The sequence below is a fragment of the Zalophus californianus genome, chromosome 9 (genome assembly GCF_009762305.2).
Source record: "Zalophus californianus isolate mZalCal1 chromosome 9, mZalCal1.pri.v2, whole genome shotgun sequence".
NCBI lineage: Eukaryota > Metazoa > Chordata > Mammalia > Carnivora > Otariidae > Zalophus > Zalophus californianus.
This window is the reverse complement of record NC_045603.1, coordinates 4,199,468-4,215,773: the sequence shown is the minus strand read 5'-3', so window position 1 is coordinate 4,215,773 and position 16,306 is coordinate 4,199,468. Positions and strand designations below refer to the sequence as shown.

General features: G+C 41.3%; 1 protein-coding gene across 2 annotated transcripts in view; it reads left to right on the top strand.

Annotated features, from left to right (window-relative positions):
• ATXN10 (ataxin 10) overlaps window positions 1–16,306 on the top strand; it is a 162,221-nt gene that overhangs the window by 43,522 nt on the left and 102,393 nt on the right. For both annotated transcript variants that reach the window (XM_027592736.2, XM_027592737.2), the window contains exon 6: window positions 11,684–11,764. In XM_027592736.2, the coding sequence (XP_027448537.2) occupies window positions 11,684–11,764 (81 nt within the window). The remainder of the gene's footprint in view (window positions 1–11,683; window positions 11,765–16,306) is intronic.

The window sequence follows — 16,306 nt, the reverse complement described above, 5'->3', positions numbered from 1 at the left end:
TTTGTTGTTTGCATTCTGTTTTCTCTTTTATACCAGTACCTCACTATCTCGATGACTAGAGCTTTGTGTAAGTCTTAAATCAGAAACTGTGAGTCTTCCAACTTCGTTCTTCTTTTTCAGGAGTTTTTTGGGCTGTTGTGCGTCCCTTGTGTTATTTATTAATTTTAGGATCAGCCTTTCAGTTTGTTCAGAGGAGCAGCTAGAGTTTTGGAAGACAGTACATGGATCTGTAGATGAATTTGAGGAATATTACCATTTTAACTAGATTAAGTTTTCCAATCCATGTGTAGGGGTATCTTTCCATTTATTTAGGCCTTATTCACTTCTTTAATGAAGTTCTGTAGTGTGTTCGTGTACAAGGATTACATAGCTTCAGTTCAGTTAATTCTAAGTACTTTATTTTTGATGCTATTTAAGAGGAATTGTTTTCTTAATTTCATTCATGGATTGTAAATGGCAAGTATATAGAAAAACGGTTGATTTTTGTATGTTCATTTTATATCCTGCAGCCTGAGCTGAACTCATTTATTCTGATGGTTTTTTGCGATTTTTTTTTTTTTTAAGGACTTTGTTTATACAGGATCATGTCATCTGCAAATAGATAGTTTAACTTTTTTCTGTCCAATCAGGTTGCCTTTCTTTCTTTTTCTTATGCAGTTGCTCTGACTAGTACAATGCTGAGTAGACGTGAAGAGCAGACCTCTGCGTCTCACTCCTGATATCAGGTGGAAGGCTGTCAGTCTTTCACCACTGAGTGTGAAGTTCGGTTCTCCATAGTGACCCTTCTCCAGGATGAGTAGTTTTCCTGTACTTACTTCTAGTTTGTTGACTGTTTTTTATCATGAAAGCTGTTAGATTTTATCAAGTGCTTTGTCTGCATCTGTTGAGGGTTTTGCTCTTTATCCTATTACTACAGTATACTATGGTGATTAATTTTGTTTTATTTTTTATTTTTTTCTGAGATGGAATGCGTGCATGTGGGGAGGGGAGGGGCAGAGGAAGAGGGAGAGGGAGACAGAATCTCAAGCAGACTCCAAGCTCAGTATGGAGCCCAGTGGGGACTTAACCTCACAACCTTGAGATCATGACCTGAGCTGAAATCAAGAGTCAGACGCTTAACCGACTGAGCCACCCACGTGCCCCTAATTTTGTTTTATTTTAAACCAGCTTGTCATTCCTGGGGTAAATCCCACCTGCTTACTGTATATAATCTTTATATGTTGTGGATTTGGCTTGCTCGTGTTTTGTTAGGGACTTCTGTTTCTGTGTTGATAAGGCATATTGGGCTTTAGTTTTCTTTTTCTTGTGATGCCTTTGCCTGGTTTTGGTATCAGGTTAACACTTGTCTCACAGAATGAGTTGAGAGGTGTTCTCTTATGTTTCTGTTTTTTGTTATTTTGGGGAAAAGTTTGCAAAGGACTTGTGTTAATTTTTCTTTAAATATTTGGTAGAATTCACCAGTGAAGCCATCTGGTCCTGGGCTTTTTTTTCATTGTGGGAAGTTTTTTGATGACTCATCCAATCTCTGCTTGTTATAGGACTGTTTGGGTGGTTTACTTCTTCTTGGGTCAGTTTCACTAGTTTGTGTCTTTCCGGGAATTTGTCCACTTGGCCCAGGCAGCCTGATATGTTGGCACATAGTTATTCATAGTTATTCATAGTACTCCCTTAGAATCCCTTTTTATTTATATGAGGCTGGTAGGAATGTTTCCTCTTTGTTCCTGATTTTAGTAATTTTAGTCCGTGTTTTGGTTGCTGCAGCTTAAGATTTGTCAGAGTTTTGATCTCAGAGAACCAGCTTTTGGTTTCATTGATTTTTTTTTTTTTTCTTTCCCTGTTCCTTTTCTGTTCTCTATTTCATATATTTCTGCTGTGATCCTTATTTATCCTTCCTTATCAATTTGTGTTTAGTTTGCTCTTTTTTCTAGTTCTTAAGAAACTAGAAGTTTTGGTTATTGATGAAAGGGTTTTTTTATGGAGGTATTTACATCTATAAATTTCTTGGTAAGAGCTGTATCTCATATATTTTTATCTTAATCCTTCTCAAGTTATATCTAATTTCTCTTAAGACTTTTTTCTTTGACCTGTTGGTTATTTAGGAGCTTGTTCACTTTCCCATGTTTGTGTATTTCCTGAATTTCCTTTTGCTATTGAGTTTTAGTTCATTCCATTGTGATCGGAGAACACATTTTATAAAATTCCGTTTTTAATTTTTAAATATATTGAGGCATGTTTTATGGCCAAGCACCTGGTCTGTCATGGAGACTGTTCCATGTGCATTGAGAGTATTGTGGATTCAGGTTTTGGTGCTGTGTAGACGCCTGTTGGGCCTTCTGTTTCTTGTGGTCTTCCGTCCACCTGTTCTGCTCATTACTGGAAGTGGACCGTTTTCTGTTTTCTCCAGTCAGATCTGTTGGGTTTTGCATCTCTTATTTTCAGGCTCTGTGGTCAGGTACACATTTATGTTTGTAATTGTTACATCTTGAGGAATTGGCCCTTGCATCATTGTAAATCACCAGAGATGAAGTTGTTCTTCGTTTTGTTGCCCAGTTTTCCTGAGGATCTATTTTTATGCATGCTTTCACGGAGCTGTCAGTGTGTTCGGGGCACAGGTCATGTCCACGCAGGGAGCTTTGACCTGCTAGTAGTACCACCTGCATTTCCAGGGCGAGGGATCAGCTTTCTCAATTGGGTCTCTTTCAGCCTAAACTTTATTGTTCTGTTGAAATTATACCTAATTTTTAAATTGTTTATTTTTCCAAACATTTATTTGTATTTGAATTACCATGTGCACGCAAACACAAGTTGGTGCATGAAAATAGTATGATATCGTGCTTCACTTAGATTACCTCCCTCCAGATGCTGATGTTTTGTAAACACGATGGATGAATCATTAGCATCTGCTTACTTAGAAAAATTTTCTGTAGCCGAATTCTGTTTCATTTAAGTATCTTAGATCACAGGCGATTTTCTGGCAGCAGTGGAGTAAAGGGCAAAAGATGAAATCCACTTCATAAGAGCTCATGTTAGAGTTCTCAGAGGTCAGCGGTGGAGGTAGGCAGGAAAAAGGATGGGAATTAGTGGTAGTAGCTGATGTCTTCTGCCGCACAACAGTGATGCTTCGATTTGTGTGAGAGGAACTCTGCATTTGCTAAACAAAAATGGGATCCTGAAATACAGGCATACTTCAGAGATGTTGCAGGCTCAGTCCCAGACCACTGCAGTAAAGCAGACACTGGAGTAAAGAGAGTCAAATGAAATTTTTGGTTTCCCAGTGCACGTAAAAGCTACATTCACACTATAGTGTAATTTAGTAAGTGTGCAATAGCATTTTCTCTTACAAAAACAGTGTACGTACCTTAATTTAAAAATACTTTATAGCTGGGGCGCCTGGGTGGCTCAGTCGTTAACTGTCTGCCTTCGGCTCAGGTCATGATCCCAGGGTCCTGGGATCGAGCCCCGCATCGGGCTTCCTGCTCAGTAGGGAGGCCTGCTTCTCCCTCTCCCACTCCCCCTGCTTATGTTCCCTCTCTCACTGTGTCTCTCTCTGTCAAATAAATAAATAAAATCTTAAAAAAAAAAATACTTTATTGCTACAAAATGCTAACCCATCAGCTGAGCTTTCAGTGAATGATAATCATTGATCACAGATCATCATAACAAATATAATAATAAAAAAGTTTGAAATGTTGTGAGAATTACCAGAATGTGACCAGAGACACGAGGTGAGCAAATGTTGGAAAACTGGTGCCAAGAGACTTGAAGACACAGGCTTGCCACAGACTTTCAGTTTGTAAAGAATGCATTCTCTGTGAAGCATAGTGCAGTGAGGTGCAGTAACATGAGTTAAACCAGCATCCAGAGGCTTCCAAAAAAATTGTTACTTTTTGCCGTTAAATACGAACCCATCTCTGAAAATTTAGGGAGCACACACTCTTGGCCCTCCCACCTGCTAACATTATGGGATAGCAGATAAAGAGTACAAAACTGGATGGCGTTCGAATTCACGGGTTTGGTGTCTTTTCTTGGAAAGGGACAAATGTAAGGTTTCAGTAACTGGGTTTTTTTGTTTAGGTACACCAGAGACACAGGAAGGTGTGGGCGCACTTGAGTTATTAGGATAATGTCCTTCTAAAAATGCTTGCTCCTTTTGTTTGTAGGTGTGAACGATGTTTTCGTGCTCTTAGATAACCCGGGATGAATCCAAGGGTTGGGTTTAGGTGTTTGAATTCATCTCAATCCCACAGCCCAGTAAAGGTGCCTGGGAGATCCTGGCTCCTGTGATATCTTTTTCAGAGATTATAACTCATTGGTGTTCTAGTAGAATTTTCTGCCTTACGTTACTCACATTTGACCTCCTGAAGAGGTTATTTACCTGTCAAACAGGAGACCGTTACTTTTTATAACAGCTCTGTGAGCTTTGTCCAGATTGCGGTAGGAAGCAGCTTTGGGTTGGATTTCCCAGAAATCAGAATAGGAGAGCGGCATTCATTTTCTAGAGTGTGTTTAAATCAGATTCTTCATTTAATTAGTGAAGTGTAAAAGAATTTTCTAGGTTTTCACAGTCACTGCAATCTATTTTATTCGTAAGTGTAGCTTTGACATTGTATGCTTATATGGAAACGGAAATAATAAATGGCTCTCATTTGAAAAAGATTTCCCTAAAACCTTGACTTCAGGAATACCTCCGTTTACCAACGATATACTGATCTTTGTATTTTTTTTTTAACGTATGCTCCTTGAAGCTTAGAGATGGCTTTTAGCACCTTCTACATGGCATAGAAACACTGCATTGCAGATGATAATTAACCTGTCTGTAACTGTTCACATGCTTTAACACCAGTGATAAATGAGGAAGACTGAGAGAAAGAAGGAGATGGAAAGACCTTTGTGCATTTTGGGTTGTAGTCAATATGGAAAATGATGTAAAAATGTAGTCAGTGCTTTGGCATCAACAGCTTGATTTGTGAATGTGCGCTTTTCTGTAATCACATTTAAATGATGAATTTCAAGATTGGACTGGGGAGTTTTGCCTCTGACTGCCTGCATGAGTCTATTTTGGCACCAGAAACAGAAAGTAGTAGATGAAGCAAGCAAGCCTGTGACCTTCATGCACACAGAGGGAGAGAATTCAGCATACACCCATGCGCACGCGCTTGTGTGTGTATGTGTAATTCAGGACTTAGCAAACGGATCACGTTTCTAGTTTTTTCTTTTTGTAAAAGAAATCTGTTTCTCTGATGCCCCTTCTGCTTTTGCTAGAGTATATTTGTGACCCTCCCCCAAGACCATTTGTTCTATTTTCCATAGAATTTGGAGTGTTATTTGAGTCTTACGGTCTCTAGATATCCTTGTGGCATTTTAGGTTTCAGATTAATGGGACCCCACCTCCCTCACACAGGACTACCACAGAATTTCTGAATTTACAGACATAGTTGTTCTGCAGAAGAATTTAATCACAGATTTAAAGTCTGTAACTTAGAAAACATTGAACGTGATTGGGTCTCTTCGTCTTTGGTTTCCCTTGAGCAGATGTTTGGTAAGAAAGTAAATGCAGTGAATTCTGAGTGAAAGTTGAGAATTTTACTTGTATCTTTAGGCAACATGCTGGGATGGAGAATATATTATATTTAGAAAAACAATCTCAGCAGCTAACACAAACTTACACATAATTGACAGCCATGCAGTTACCACTCTACAGTTGCAAGAAAAAAATCTCCCTCCGGTCGGCATCTCGTGCTCATTGCTTTGTGTGTGTATTTACCGTTGGTATTCTCCACTGAATGTTACCCTTTAAGGCGGTGTAGCAAAGAATTCCAGTTGTCCGGATGGATGTCCACACAGAACGCTTTCCTCTGCCTTTTGTGTAGATTGAATGTGAGTGACAGTTATTCTTGCCCTCCAGATACTTAAAGTAAAAACGTACTTACCTCCACTCACTAGTGGACGTTTCTTCTTTGTTGAATGAAAAAAAGAATGGAGGGGGCCGCTGGCTGGCTCAGTTGGTAGAGTGTGCAACTCTTGATCTCGGGGTCGTAGGTTTGAGCCCCACGTTGGGTATGGAGGTTACTTAAAGATAAAACCTTTTAAAGAAAAAAAAGAGTGGAAGAATTTTATCCTTGCTCATTTTAAACGGAAGGTGACATGAAGAACCAGACCCTAAGTTCCCCTGAAACTTCTTTCCAGAAGGGCTGTTTGAGAAAAGGGCAAGCTCTATAAAAGAGGAGCGTTCTGAGAGGAACCATGGAACTGTGGAAGTCAGAGATGGAGCACTCATCTTGACTTTTAGGTAATGGGGGGACGACACTCAACCTCTGTGGGCCTCTCTGTATGTCCTTATTTCTCAAATGAAGGGACTGATTTAGCTTAGATGTTTCCAGGCTTTTGAACTTCACGTCCCATGTGTTTAAAGGCGTACTGAAGCTCACTGGAGTGGTTGGTTTGGCACGAGGAGTGTTGGCTAACAACGCTGTCTGTCTTGCTGTCGCTCTGAGCCTTGAATGGTGGTACTTCTACGTAGCATCATGGGAAGATGTCATTCTTGCTCTTGGCTCTGACGGTTTTGCGTTTTTAATTTTGGTTAAGGCGAATGAGCCCGTATTCAGTTCTGGTGACTTTTAAAGCATATGGTTTTGCATTTGACTGGTAACCCAGTGACATATGAGCTTTATGTCATTGCCACCCAGTACTTACCTGAGTAACTCAAAAACTCTGAAAAATGAACAGTCCATCTGTGCCTCTCTGTAGGCACACATCAAAGTTTTTCCTGGGTTGATCTGCTGATCCGAGTTCCCATGTGTATCTCCCTGGTTCGGGGCCTGGCTCACACTGAGGAGCAGTGCCGAAGCAGCTTTGTTGTGACTTATTTCGGGTCTGCCACGAGGACGCTGTGGAGAGGGCTGTCCTGTGTGGCACAGGAGGAGGGACTTCGGGCTCCGTGCAAGGAAAAAATTGCCCTTCTCCTGAGGATCCGATGCCCTTTTATCTTGGAGAACTCCTAAGGTAGAAACCACTCCTACTCTGCGCAGGCTTGTAGGAAACTCAGAAAACTTACAAATGCTCACTTTAACCATAAACTAATTAAGTCACTGATCACGGATTGAGTGTTTGAAGTGTGCCAGGTACTGTTTGTGGCACTGGAGATTGAAAATTCAGACATTACGTTTTGGTGAGAGACAGATCATGAACCACCCCCCCCCCCCCCCAATGTATAATGTGCCAGATGAATGCTTTGAAGAAAAACACACACCATGTTTTATGTACTAAGCTGTTCCTTAGATGGTGCTTGGCTCACAGTAAACAGGATACAGTATTTGCTATTTTATTAGTAGTAATTTAAATACGTCTGCCCAGAAATAGCTTCCGGTAAGATGAAACATATCCGAGTTCTCCACTGAGTTGCCAGGGCCACCAGATGATGTCCCACCCAGAGACGATCCTACTTTCACTCCTTAGCGGGATGTCTATGAAGCAGAAATAAACTTGAGAGGAATTTTCCAGGATATGCTTAAAAGACATATTTAATTCTTTGATAGATAATACATTCATATGGTTCAAGTATCAGAAAGCTTAGTTTCCTTCCCAGCCACCCCCTAGTTCCTCCAGCCCTGTCCCCTAAGCAGGTGAGCTGCTTGCTTGCTTCTCAACACACTGTTGAGCCTCTTGCTTTTTAAAAAAATTTATATGTGTATGTATATATGTATTTAAAAGATTTTATTTATTTATTTATTTATTTAGAGTGAGTGTGTGAGCAGGGGGAGGGGTAGAGGGAGAAGGAAAGAGAATCTCAAGCAGACTCCACGACGAGCATTGAGCCCAGTGTGGGTTTCGATCCCAGGACCCTGAGACCATGACCTGAGCCAAAACCAAGAGTCGGAGGCTCAACTGACTGAGTCACCCACATGCCCCTGAGCCTCTTGCTTTTTTAACCAAATAGTGTATTTTTGAGATCTTTCCATATAAGTATATAAAGAACTTTCTCTTTATCTTCTGCTGTGTGAATATACTGTGATTTATTTAATCAGTTCCTTATTGGTGAACATTTAGGTTCCCCGTGTTCCATAACTACGGAATGTGGCAGGGAATAGCCTTGTTCATACGTATGTCATATTGCACGTGGGCAGGTATGATTGTCCGATAACTCGTAAGTGCAATCACTAGGTCAAAGGGAACATGCTTTTTTATATTCTAACAAATACTGCTGAGTAGTCCTTCATAGCTTTTGTGTCAATATATAGTCTTCTTGGCCATTGCAGAGGACCTGGTTTCCTCTGTTATTGCTAATAGAGTGTGCTGTCAGAGTGTCGGATTTTTATTTTTATTTTTATGTACATTCTCATTTTCTTGACCCATTTTTCCATTTGGATGTCAGTCTTATCAATATGTAGGAATATTTTCTAAATTGGGGCCAGTAGTCCTTTGTGTGAAATAAAATGCAAATATTTTTTCTCACTTCTTTGTCTTTGGACTTTGCACGTGGCTTTTTTTTGTATATAAAAATTTTTGATGTTTTCGCAGATGAAATTGTCAGTCCTTTTTATGTCCTATAGATTTTTGGGAATAGCTATAAAGATCTTTGTTCTGCTAAGGTTTTTGTCCAGTATTGTATCATTTCATTTTTGAGGTTTAGGTGTTTGATCTGCTTGCGCTTTTCTCTTGGCATAAAGGTCAGAGTGTGGATCCACTTTCCTTTCTGCTCTAGATGCTGCTGATGGTCACAGCGGCCGAGCACCAGAGTGGCTGGGACCCGTCTCTCCTCTGCCCTTCCCCATCGCTTTCACCCTTGCCACCCCACGTACCTGGAAACCTTTTCAACTCAGGTTCCACCTCTTGCTTCCTTCTGAGTGTGTCTCCGTCTGCTATTAGGCCTTAAGGATTTTATAAACGTACTGATCAAGTCACATTTATCACACACGCAGTAGAATATTTTGTTTGTTTAAGAGGAAATTCGCCAAAGTGCCTTTTATTTCCACAACCTGATTCATTTGGGCCTGTTTGTTGTCTGAAAACTGTTGTTTCATATATTTTGCCTGCTTTCATAGCTGTTTGAGGTAGGAGGGTAAGTTGTTAGTCCATTATGCCTGGAATTGGAAGTGATAGTTGGGAGGTTTTCACACTCACTTTTCAGCCATTGAATGTCAGTGTAGAGGTACTGATCTCAGAACCATCTTTACTGAGTGATGTTGTAGGAGCATTATCTCTGCACTTGCAGAATCCACTTTCTTTTCAGCTGCATGTGTAATGTTTACCAAGATCGACCATAATCTGGGCTATAAAAAGTCTCAGTAAATATACAAAAAGGATTGAGAACCTACAGAGTGTGTGGTCTCTGACTACAATGACCTTACATTAGAGAACCATAATCAGATGATACTGAGAAAAATTCCAAGTTTTTGGAAATTAGCTCATCTAAAGAATCAGTTTGTCAAAGAAGAAATCATAGGGCAAATTAGACAGTCTTTTGAACTGAAGGATAATGAAAATACAGAATTTGTGGGATAAAGTTAAAGCAGTGCTTGGAGGGAAATGTATAGCTTTAAAAGTTTCTACCAGAAAAGAAGAAAGATCTAAAAGCAGTGACCTCCATGAAGGTTCTACTTTGTGAAGGTAGACAACAGCACAGAACAACCTAAGTAAGCAGAAAGAAGCAATTGAGATGAGATCAGGGCTGAAAACAGTGACCCACGAAACAGAAATTAATAGAAAAAATTAACCAAGGCTAGATTGGTTCTTTAAGAAGATCAACAAAAATTGATCAAAAAGAAAGAGGACACTGGCTGGTGTCATGAAGGAGGGCATGGTCGTCCTGGAGCCTTGGCTGAGGGATGGGAGGGCCCACAGCTGGGGGCCAGTTGCAGTCCAGGATGGAAGCTTTTGGTCCTGAATCCCTCTTTAAACCCTCCTCGCGTTTGCCTGGGTCTAGTTCCCTGAGTGTGCTGATAGCCTGTTTTTCCATGTCCCCCTTCAATGAGGGACTCACAGAACACCTCCTTTGGCCTTCTGAGCGTCCTGCCTTGGCCCTCTGGTTAGATCAACTTCATTATTTCTCTACTCCATAAAGTTTATGTGTGTTGCCCCTGAGACATTTTTGTCTAATTCTCTGTGTGTGGGCTTTTCTCCACTGTTAGCATTTTGGAATATGGATTGTGATCTAGCTCCTGCCACAGTTTTGGAATATTGTGGGTTTTTTAAAAAATACTTTTTATTTATTATTATTATTATTTGTTTGTTTTTTGGGTGATCAAGCGAGCATGGCGGGGAGGGGCAGAGAGAGAGAGAATCTTAAGCAGGCTCCACGCCCAGTGCGGAGCCTGATGCAGGGCTCCATCTCACCACCCTGAGATCATGACCTGAGCGGAAAGAGTCTGATGCTCAACCAACTGAGCCACCCTGGAACATTGCGTTTTTTCTTCTGGGAAAATGTTTTGAGCTCCAGAAAGCTAAATCATGAATGAGCTTTAGGATCACTTTTATGTACCTGGCTTAAAATGCGTTAATTTCTGTTGTTGCAGTTTAATGACCTACCTAAACTGGCATGAGAACTGTTTGAGAATTTTCTATGTATACATTATTACTAGAAATATCTTATATCAAAGTGCTGAGGCGCCTGGGTGGCTCAGTCGTTGGGCATCTGCCTTTCGACTCAGGTCATGATCCCAGGGTCCTGGGATTGGGCCCCACATCGGGCTCCCTGCTCGGCGGGAGCCTGCTTCTCCCTCTCCCACTTCCCCTGCTTGTGTTCCCTCTCTCGCTTTCTCTGTCAGATGAATAAATAAAATCTTAAAAAAAAAAAAAAGTGCTGATCAGTTATTTTGAGGGCTGTGGAAGAAATAGAACACGTTTAGTTTTTGTTTTTATATGAGTGACAGTGTGTTGTGGTAGTTAGTATGGTTCATTTGGTTATCAAACTGAAACACTTTCATTATATTTTTTGTTAAGTGGTTAAATAAACTGTGTTCATAAATATATTTAATGCTTTACAGTCTTATGCTATAACCTTGGTTATAAACGGTATATTCTTTAGTTCTTAAGCCTGCAGATGCCCTCTGGCCAATATGATTCAGAATTAATTAATAATACTGTTCAGTCTTTTTAGTTGTCACAGTGGTACTTTAAAGAAATACGCTTATAATCTTTGCCTCAGGGTTTCCATAAGTTGATCTTTGAGTTTAGATGAGTGCATTGCTTGACAATGAGGATGTTTTCTTGGTAACTTGAGAGCTCTTACAGACAAGGTAATCAAGCCAGTGTGCATTACCAGGTTGTTGGCATACGTTTAAATAAAATGTGTGACATGTCGTCCATTTCTCCAGTTAATTTTAGCACTTAACCTTCTGAGTAAGACACTTTAATACGGTTTCTGTTTATACCTGAACTTGTAGCTAAATTTCATTTTATAGTTAAAATGGAACTTAGATAAGACCTATAGTTGAATACATTTGAATCATTTCAGTAAATATTTCCAAAGTAAAATTGGAGAAACCTATTTTGAGGGTTTTTATTTTCTTTTAGCCACTAATGGAAAAATAGTGTGTGAACCTCTTAAAACATTTTAAGATTACAGCACATCAAAAGTTCAATAAAAAGAAGTACTTTTCTGTGTACAATGCCCATAAAGTATATAAGGCCATGTCCATTTTACTACGTTTCTAGTAACCACACTTTCTCCTCCTTTTTTTCTTAGCTTCTTGATTATTACAGACCACTTTCTGAAGAGCCCGGAATTGGTGAAAGCGATGTATGCCAAAATGAGCAATCAAGAAAGGTAACCCCAAAAACCAGTGTGGTTTTGAGTATTTAGCATTCCATACAGAGTATCCTGTACACATGACTGAGAAACTATGTGGTTTCTTAGTTGGCACAAAATTTCTAAATACATGTTTCTGTGTCAGTAATGGTTTTAAATTGGTTGGTTAACATTACAGCTTAGCCACAACAGGCGATGATTTACGTGGGGCTGCGCGATCCAGGTTGGTGCCATTATTCAGTAAAGGCAAACTCAGAAACGTTAAGAACAAAATGTTATGCCTGTCCTTTGATTGCAGTTGTGTATTTGAAATGTGCTTCTGTGTTCACATCACTGGTGTAATGATTTGGGACATACTCCACTCACGTGTAGTTTTCCCATAGGTATTTCAGACAAAGACTGGGTACCCGTCCGTGATCTCCCTGCTATTGTAGTGGGAAGAGCAGTGCCCTCGGAGCATGGAGACCATGGCTCCCTGCCTCCTTGTGATGGTAATTCTTTCTGTGACCGTAGCCAGGCCTTTTACTGTGTTTGGATTCAGTTTCTCGGCCTGTAAGATTAGAGGATGGAATGACATGATTCACAGTGCTCTGGATGACTCCCATAGCTCATGTGTTCCCTAGCCTTATTGGGAATGTTGCCTTAGGAAAAATAAAACTTCGAAATTACGGCTCTAATGATCAAAAACTTTAAAAAATGTTAATCTTTTGATTGTAGTCACAATTTTTATAATTGCTGTGGTTTTGAAATTCTTACTATCTATGTGATTTCCAAATAATTAAGCTTTTACACTCCTTTGTAGTCTCGTTAAGTGGGATTTCTTCTTTGAGAGCTTAACGAAAAGGAAAGTTCGTGCTTTTAAAGTCAGTTTAAATGCCATGTTTATAAAGCCAGTGGGCCCTCCCCATATGCATACTTCTGTTGGAGAAAAAGAATTATTTGTAGCTTTTTGACCTAAAATAAGTGAGGTGTACAGCAGTGCTATCACTTGGGAAGCTGCTTTGCAGTAAGGAATACCCGAACGCAAGGAGAATGATACACGGTTGAGTTGTATTTTTAATACTCAGTTTTACATTTTCCATATTCCTGTCAAAGGATCTGTTTTTGAACTGCTCTGTCATGTAACCAAATGAAGATGCCAGACTAAACATTTTCTATTTTTACTTATAAAGACGTTGTAGCCACTGCTCCCCTTCATGCAGTGTCTGTTCACGTGCCACGGCCCCTCTTGACTTTTCTTCCTGAGGAGAAGTGTTTTTGTTTCTTCGCGTCATTTGTCACGCATCGTATTGTGTTGCACACCTGCATGGTGCTGTGTGACCCTGCCGTTGGGCTGTTGGCCCTGCGAGGGCACGGGTTCCATCTTTTTCTTCCGGGGTGGCCATGTTCCCAGATGGTGCTTGGCACGTCAGGGTGCCAGAAAAAGTTGTTTAGATGAAAACACGAGGAAGTAAATGAATTTTCTTACTCGTGAAAAGGTCTGTCCAGTTAGTACACTGACTCCTGGAATGCCATCTACTGAGGTGGAAACCTCAGAGCCCTCAGGTCCCCTTCTGCTGGCTGAGTCACAGGCAGCGCCTTTCTGTGGGCGCCGCCTCGTGTGTCCTCAGTGGTGTGGCATGCGAGGCCTTTACCATGCAGCTTCATCTCCAGCCCCTTTCCCCCGCTCTCGGTTACCACATTATGGCGACACAGAACTTCTGTCAGTTCTCGAGGCCTTGCCTGTAATTTCATGCTTTTGCGGATGTCATTTTCTCTGCTTGGAGCGTCCTGGCCACTCACTGCCTCTCCTTCTGGTGAATGTACAGCTGACCCTTGAGCAACACGGGTGTGAACTGCGCAGGTCCACTTATATGCAGATTTTTAAAATAAGTACAGTCCTGTAAATATATTTTCTCTTCCTTCTGATTTTCTTTTTTTAAAGATTTTATTTATTTATTTTATTTTAGAGAGAGCGCCCGTGTGTGTGTGAGCAGGGGTGGGGGAGAGGGAGAGGGAGAGAGAACCTCAAGCAGACTCTGCACTGAGCACGGAGCCCAGCGCAGGGCTCGATCTCATATCCCTGAGATCATGACCTGAGGTGAAACCAAGAGTCAGACGTTTAACTGACTGAGCCACCCAGGCGCCCTTTTTTCTTATGATTTTCTTAATGACATTTTCTTCTCTCTAGTTTACTTTATTGTAAAAACACAGTATATAATACATACAGCATACAAAATACATGTTAATCAACTGACATTACCGTAAGGCTTCTGGTCAACAGTCGGCTATTAGTAGTTACGTTTTTGGGGAGCCAAAAGTGATAACATGGATTTTTGACTGACCCTGTGGTGTTCAGGGGTCAGCTGTACGCTCATGCTTTTAGGCCCTTGTCAGAGCTTGTGTGAGGTTTTTGTGGTGACTGACTCAAACAATTGGCTGGGGGGCCTGACGAGTTCAGTGCTGATGGTGTGTGGCGGGGGGAGGACCCAGGGAGGAAGGGAAAGGGGTCTTGGCAGGAGCACTCAGTCTGCGGTCAAGTAGAGCTCTTGGGTTCCCTGTTGACTCCTTTTCAGGCAGTTATGGGTAATTCTGTGTTCACAGTTGTGAGTTTGCAGATTAATAGGATTGAAAAGATTAGAGTTTTTCTCAACAGGGATGTGTAATGAATTAACTTCTTTTCTATGCACCTGGAATGGTGCTGCGTGCCTTGTTTTTGAGAACTGAGAACATTCTCTGTGTTCACTGTGGTTCAGATGAGGAACTTTACTAGAGACCCCTGTGGAGACACTGTGGTGCTTTTGGGAACACACATCAGAATCGCCTGAGGAATGCCCAGGCTGTGGCCCCACCTGCTGAGTTAGAATGTCCAGTTGGGTTAGGGGCTGCCAGGTTTACACATTTGAGGGTCAGTCAGTAAAACAGGTAGTGGCAGTCCCTGGGGCATCACAGGGACAGTGTGGGTGGCTCTGGAGGGAAAGTGCTTGGAATGTCACCACTCATCGACTCCAGACTACTCGGTGAGAAGTTTAGGATTATAAGTCAAAATCAGTTCACATGGTTGACTCAGAGAAATGAGAGTCTGCATTTATAGGATTTTCTGGTCCTCCTTCCCAATGAATTGCAGTATTACTAGATTAAACCTAGCTGCTCTTGGAAAACGCTTGGGTGGTTCTCAGGCTTATAATCTGTACAGCAGAGTAGTGAACAGCAGAGGTGGTTCTGTGGCTCATGGCTTTGGGTAAGTTACCTGTACTTGTGGAACTCTGGTCCATCTGTAGAACAAGGATAAGAACAGTAGCCGCCCCATGAAATTGCCGTAACTGATTGAAATTTATGAGGAGGCTGTGCCTGGCACGGGATTATCACTCAGTGAATGAGTTGCTAGTTCTGCCTCTGTGCTTCTGCTGCTGGTCCTCCCCCCTCCATCACCACCGCTGCTGTTAGTCCTGCCGCTCTGCTACCTTGTCTCTTCCTCCAGGTGGCATCTTATAGCCGTTTCATTTCATCCTCTAGAGACCCTGGGAAATGGGTGTTATTCTTGCCATCTGCCCCACTGGGACCTGCGGTTTTGTAGGTTCGGGTGTTTGCCCCGGGTTACAGAGGTAGCTGGGGGAGTGTTTGAACTCAGTCTGTCGGATGCCAAAATCAGTTATCTTCTTCCCCACAACACAAGAATTTCTTATCTCTGTGACTTACTAAAGGACTAGTGAGATTAATTCAGCCATAGCTTTGTGCCTGTATCTCGGTTAGCTTGTTCAGGTTAATGAAAGGTTTGGCCTTTGTGGGCACATCATTCAACAAATTGTATATGTGGAGGAGTCCAAATGTAAATTCATGGTTTGTTGGAGCTCTCAGTCCTGAAATTTGAATTACATTTTATTTCTAGAATTAGAGAGTATTATTTCATACCCCGCTCATAAAATTCGCTCACTCACGTGTCCCCCATCCTCCTGCGCCCCTCGCTCCAGTCCTCTCATAACAAACTTCCCATTTCAGGACGGCACAGGCGTGGCTATTAAAATTGTAGCCTGCATCATTAATTTAAGCATAACTTTCAAATAAAAATTTTGCTATAGAATTTTCCCTTAAAATTCTTCACATGTATATATATTGCCTTTTTTTTTTTCTTTATGAAACAGGAATCCTCATTTTGAGGACAGACTGTGTAACTATTTAATCAGAAGTGGATCAGAAAGATTGTGAATGACAGCCGGTGGTTGAGGGAGAAAATCCTAGAAGCTCGAATCTGAATTGAGGGTTGTGTCTGGTAGCCTAAGGCAGACCTGAGGGTTCCGGGGTTTAAGGATGCAGGACTTTTACACCAATGTGTGACTGTAGACAGCTAGTCCCTGACCTCTTCAACTAGGTCTCTTGCTTTTTCATCCTTCACTTCTGAGTGAATAAATACGTGAGTGAATAGCACTTGTATTCTGTTACCTTTTCAAGGAAGGATTTAGTGCGGTTCCCACACAGCTGCAAGAAGTAAGACATTCCACATCATGTCCCATTTTCCTGGATTCTGCAGGACATTTCAACTTTCAACACACATACGGTTCCTGGCTTGGAAAGGGAGGCGGC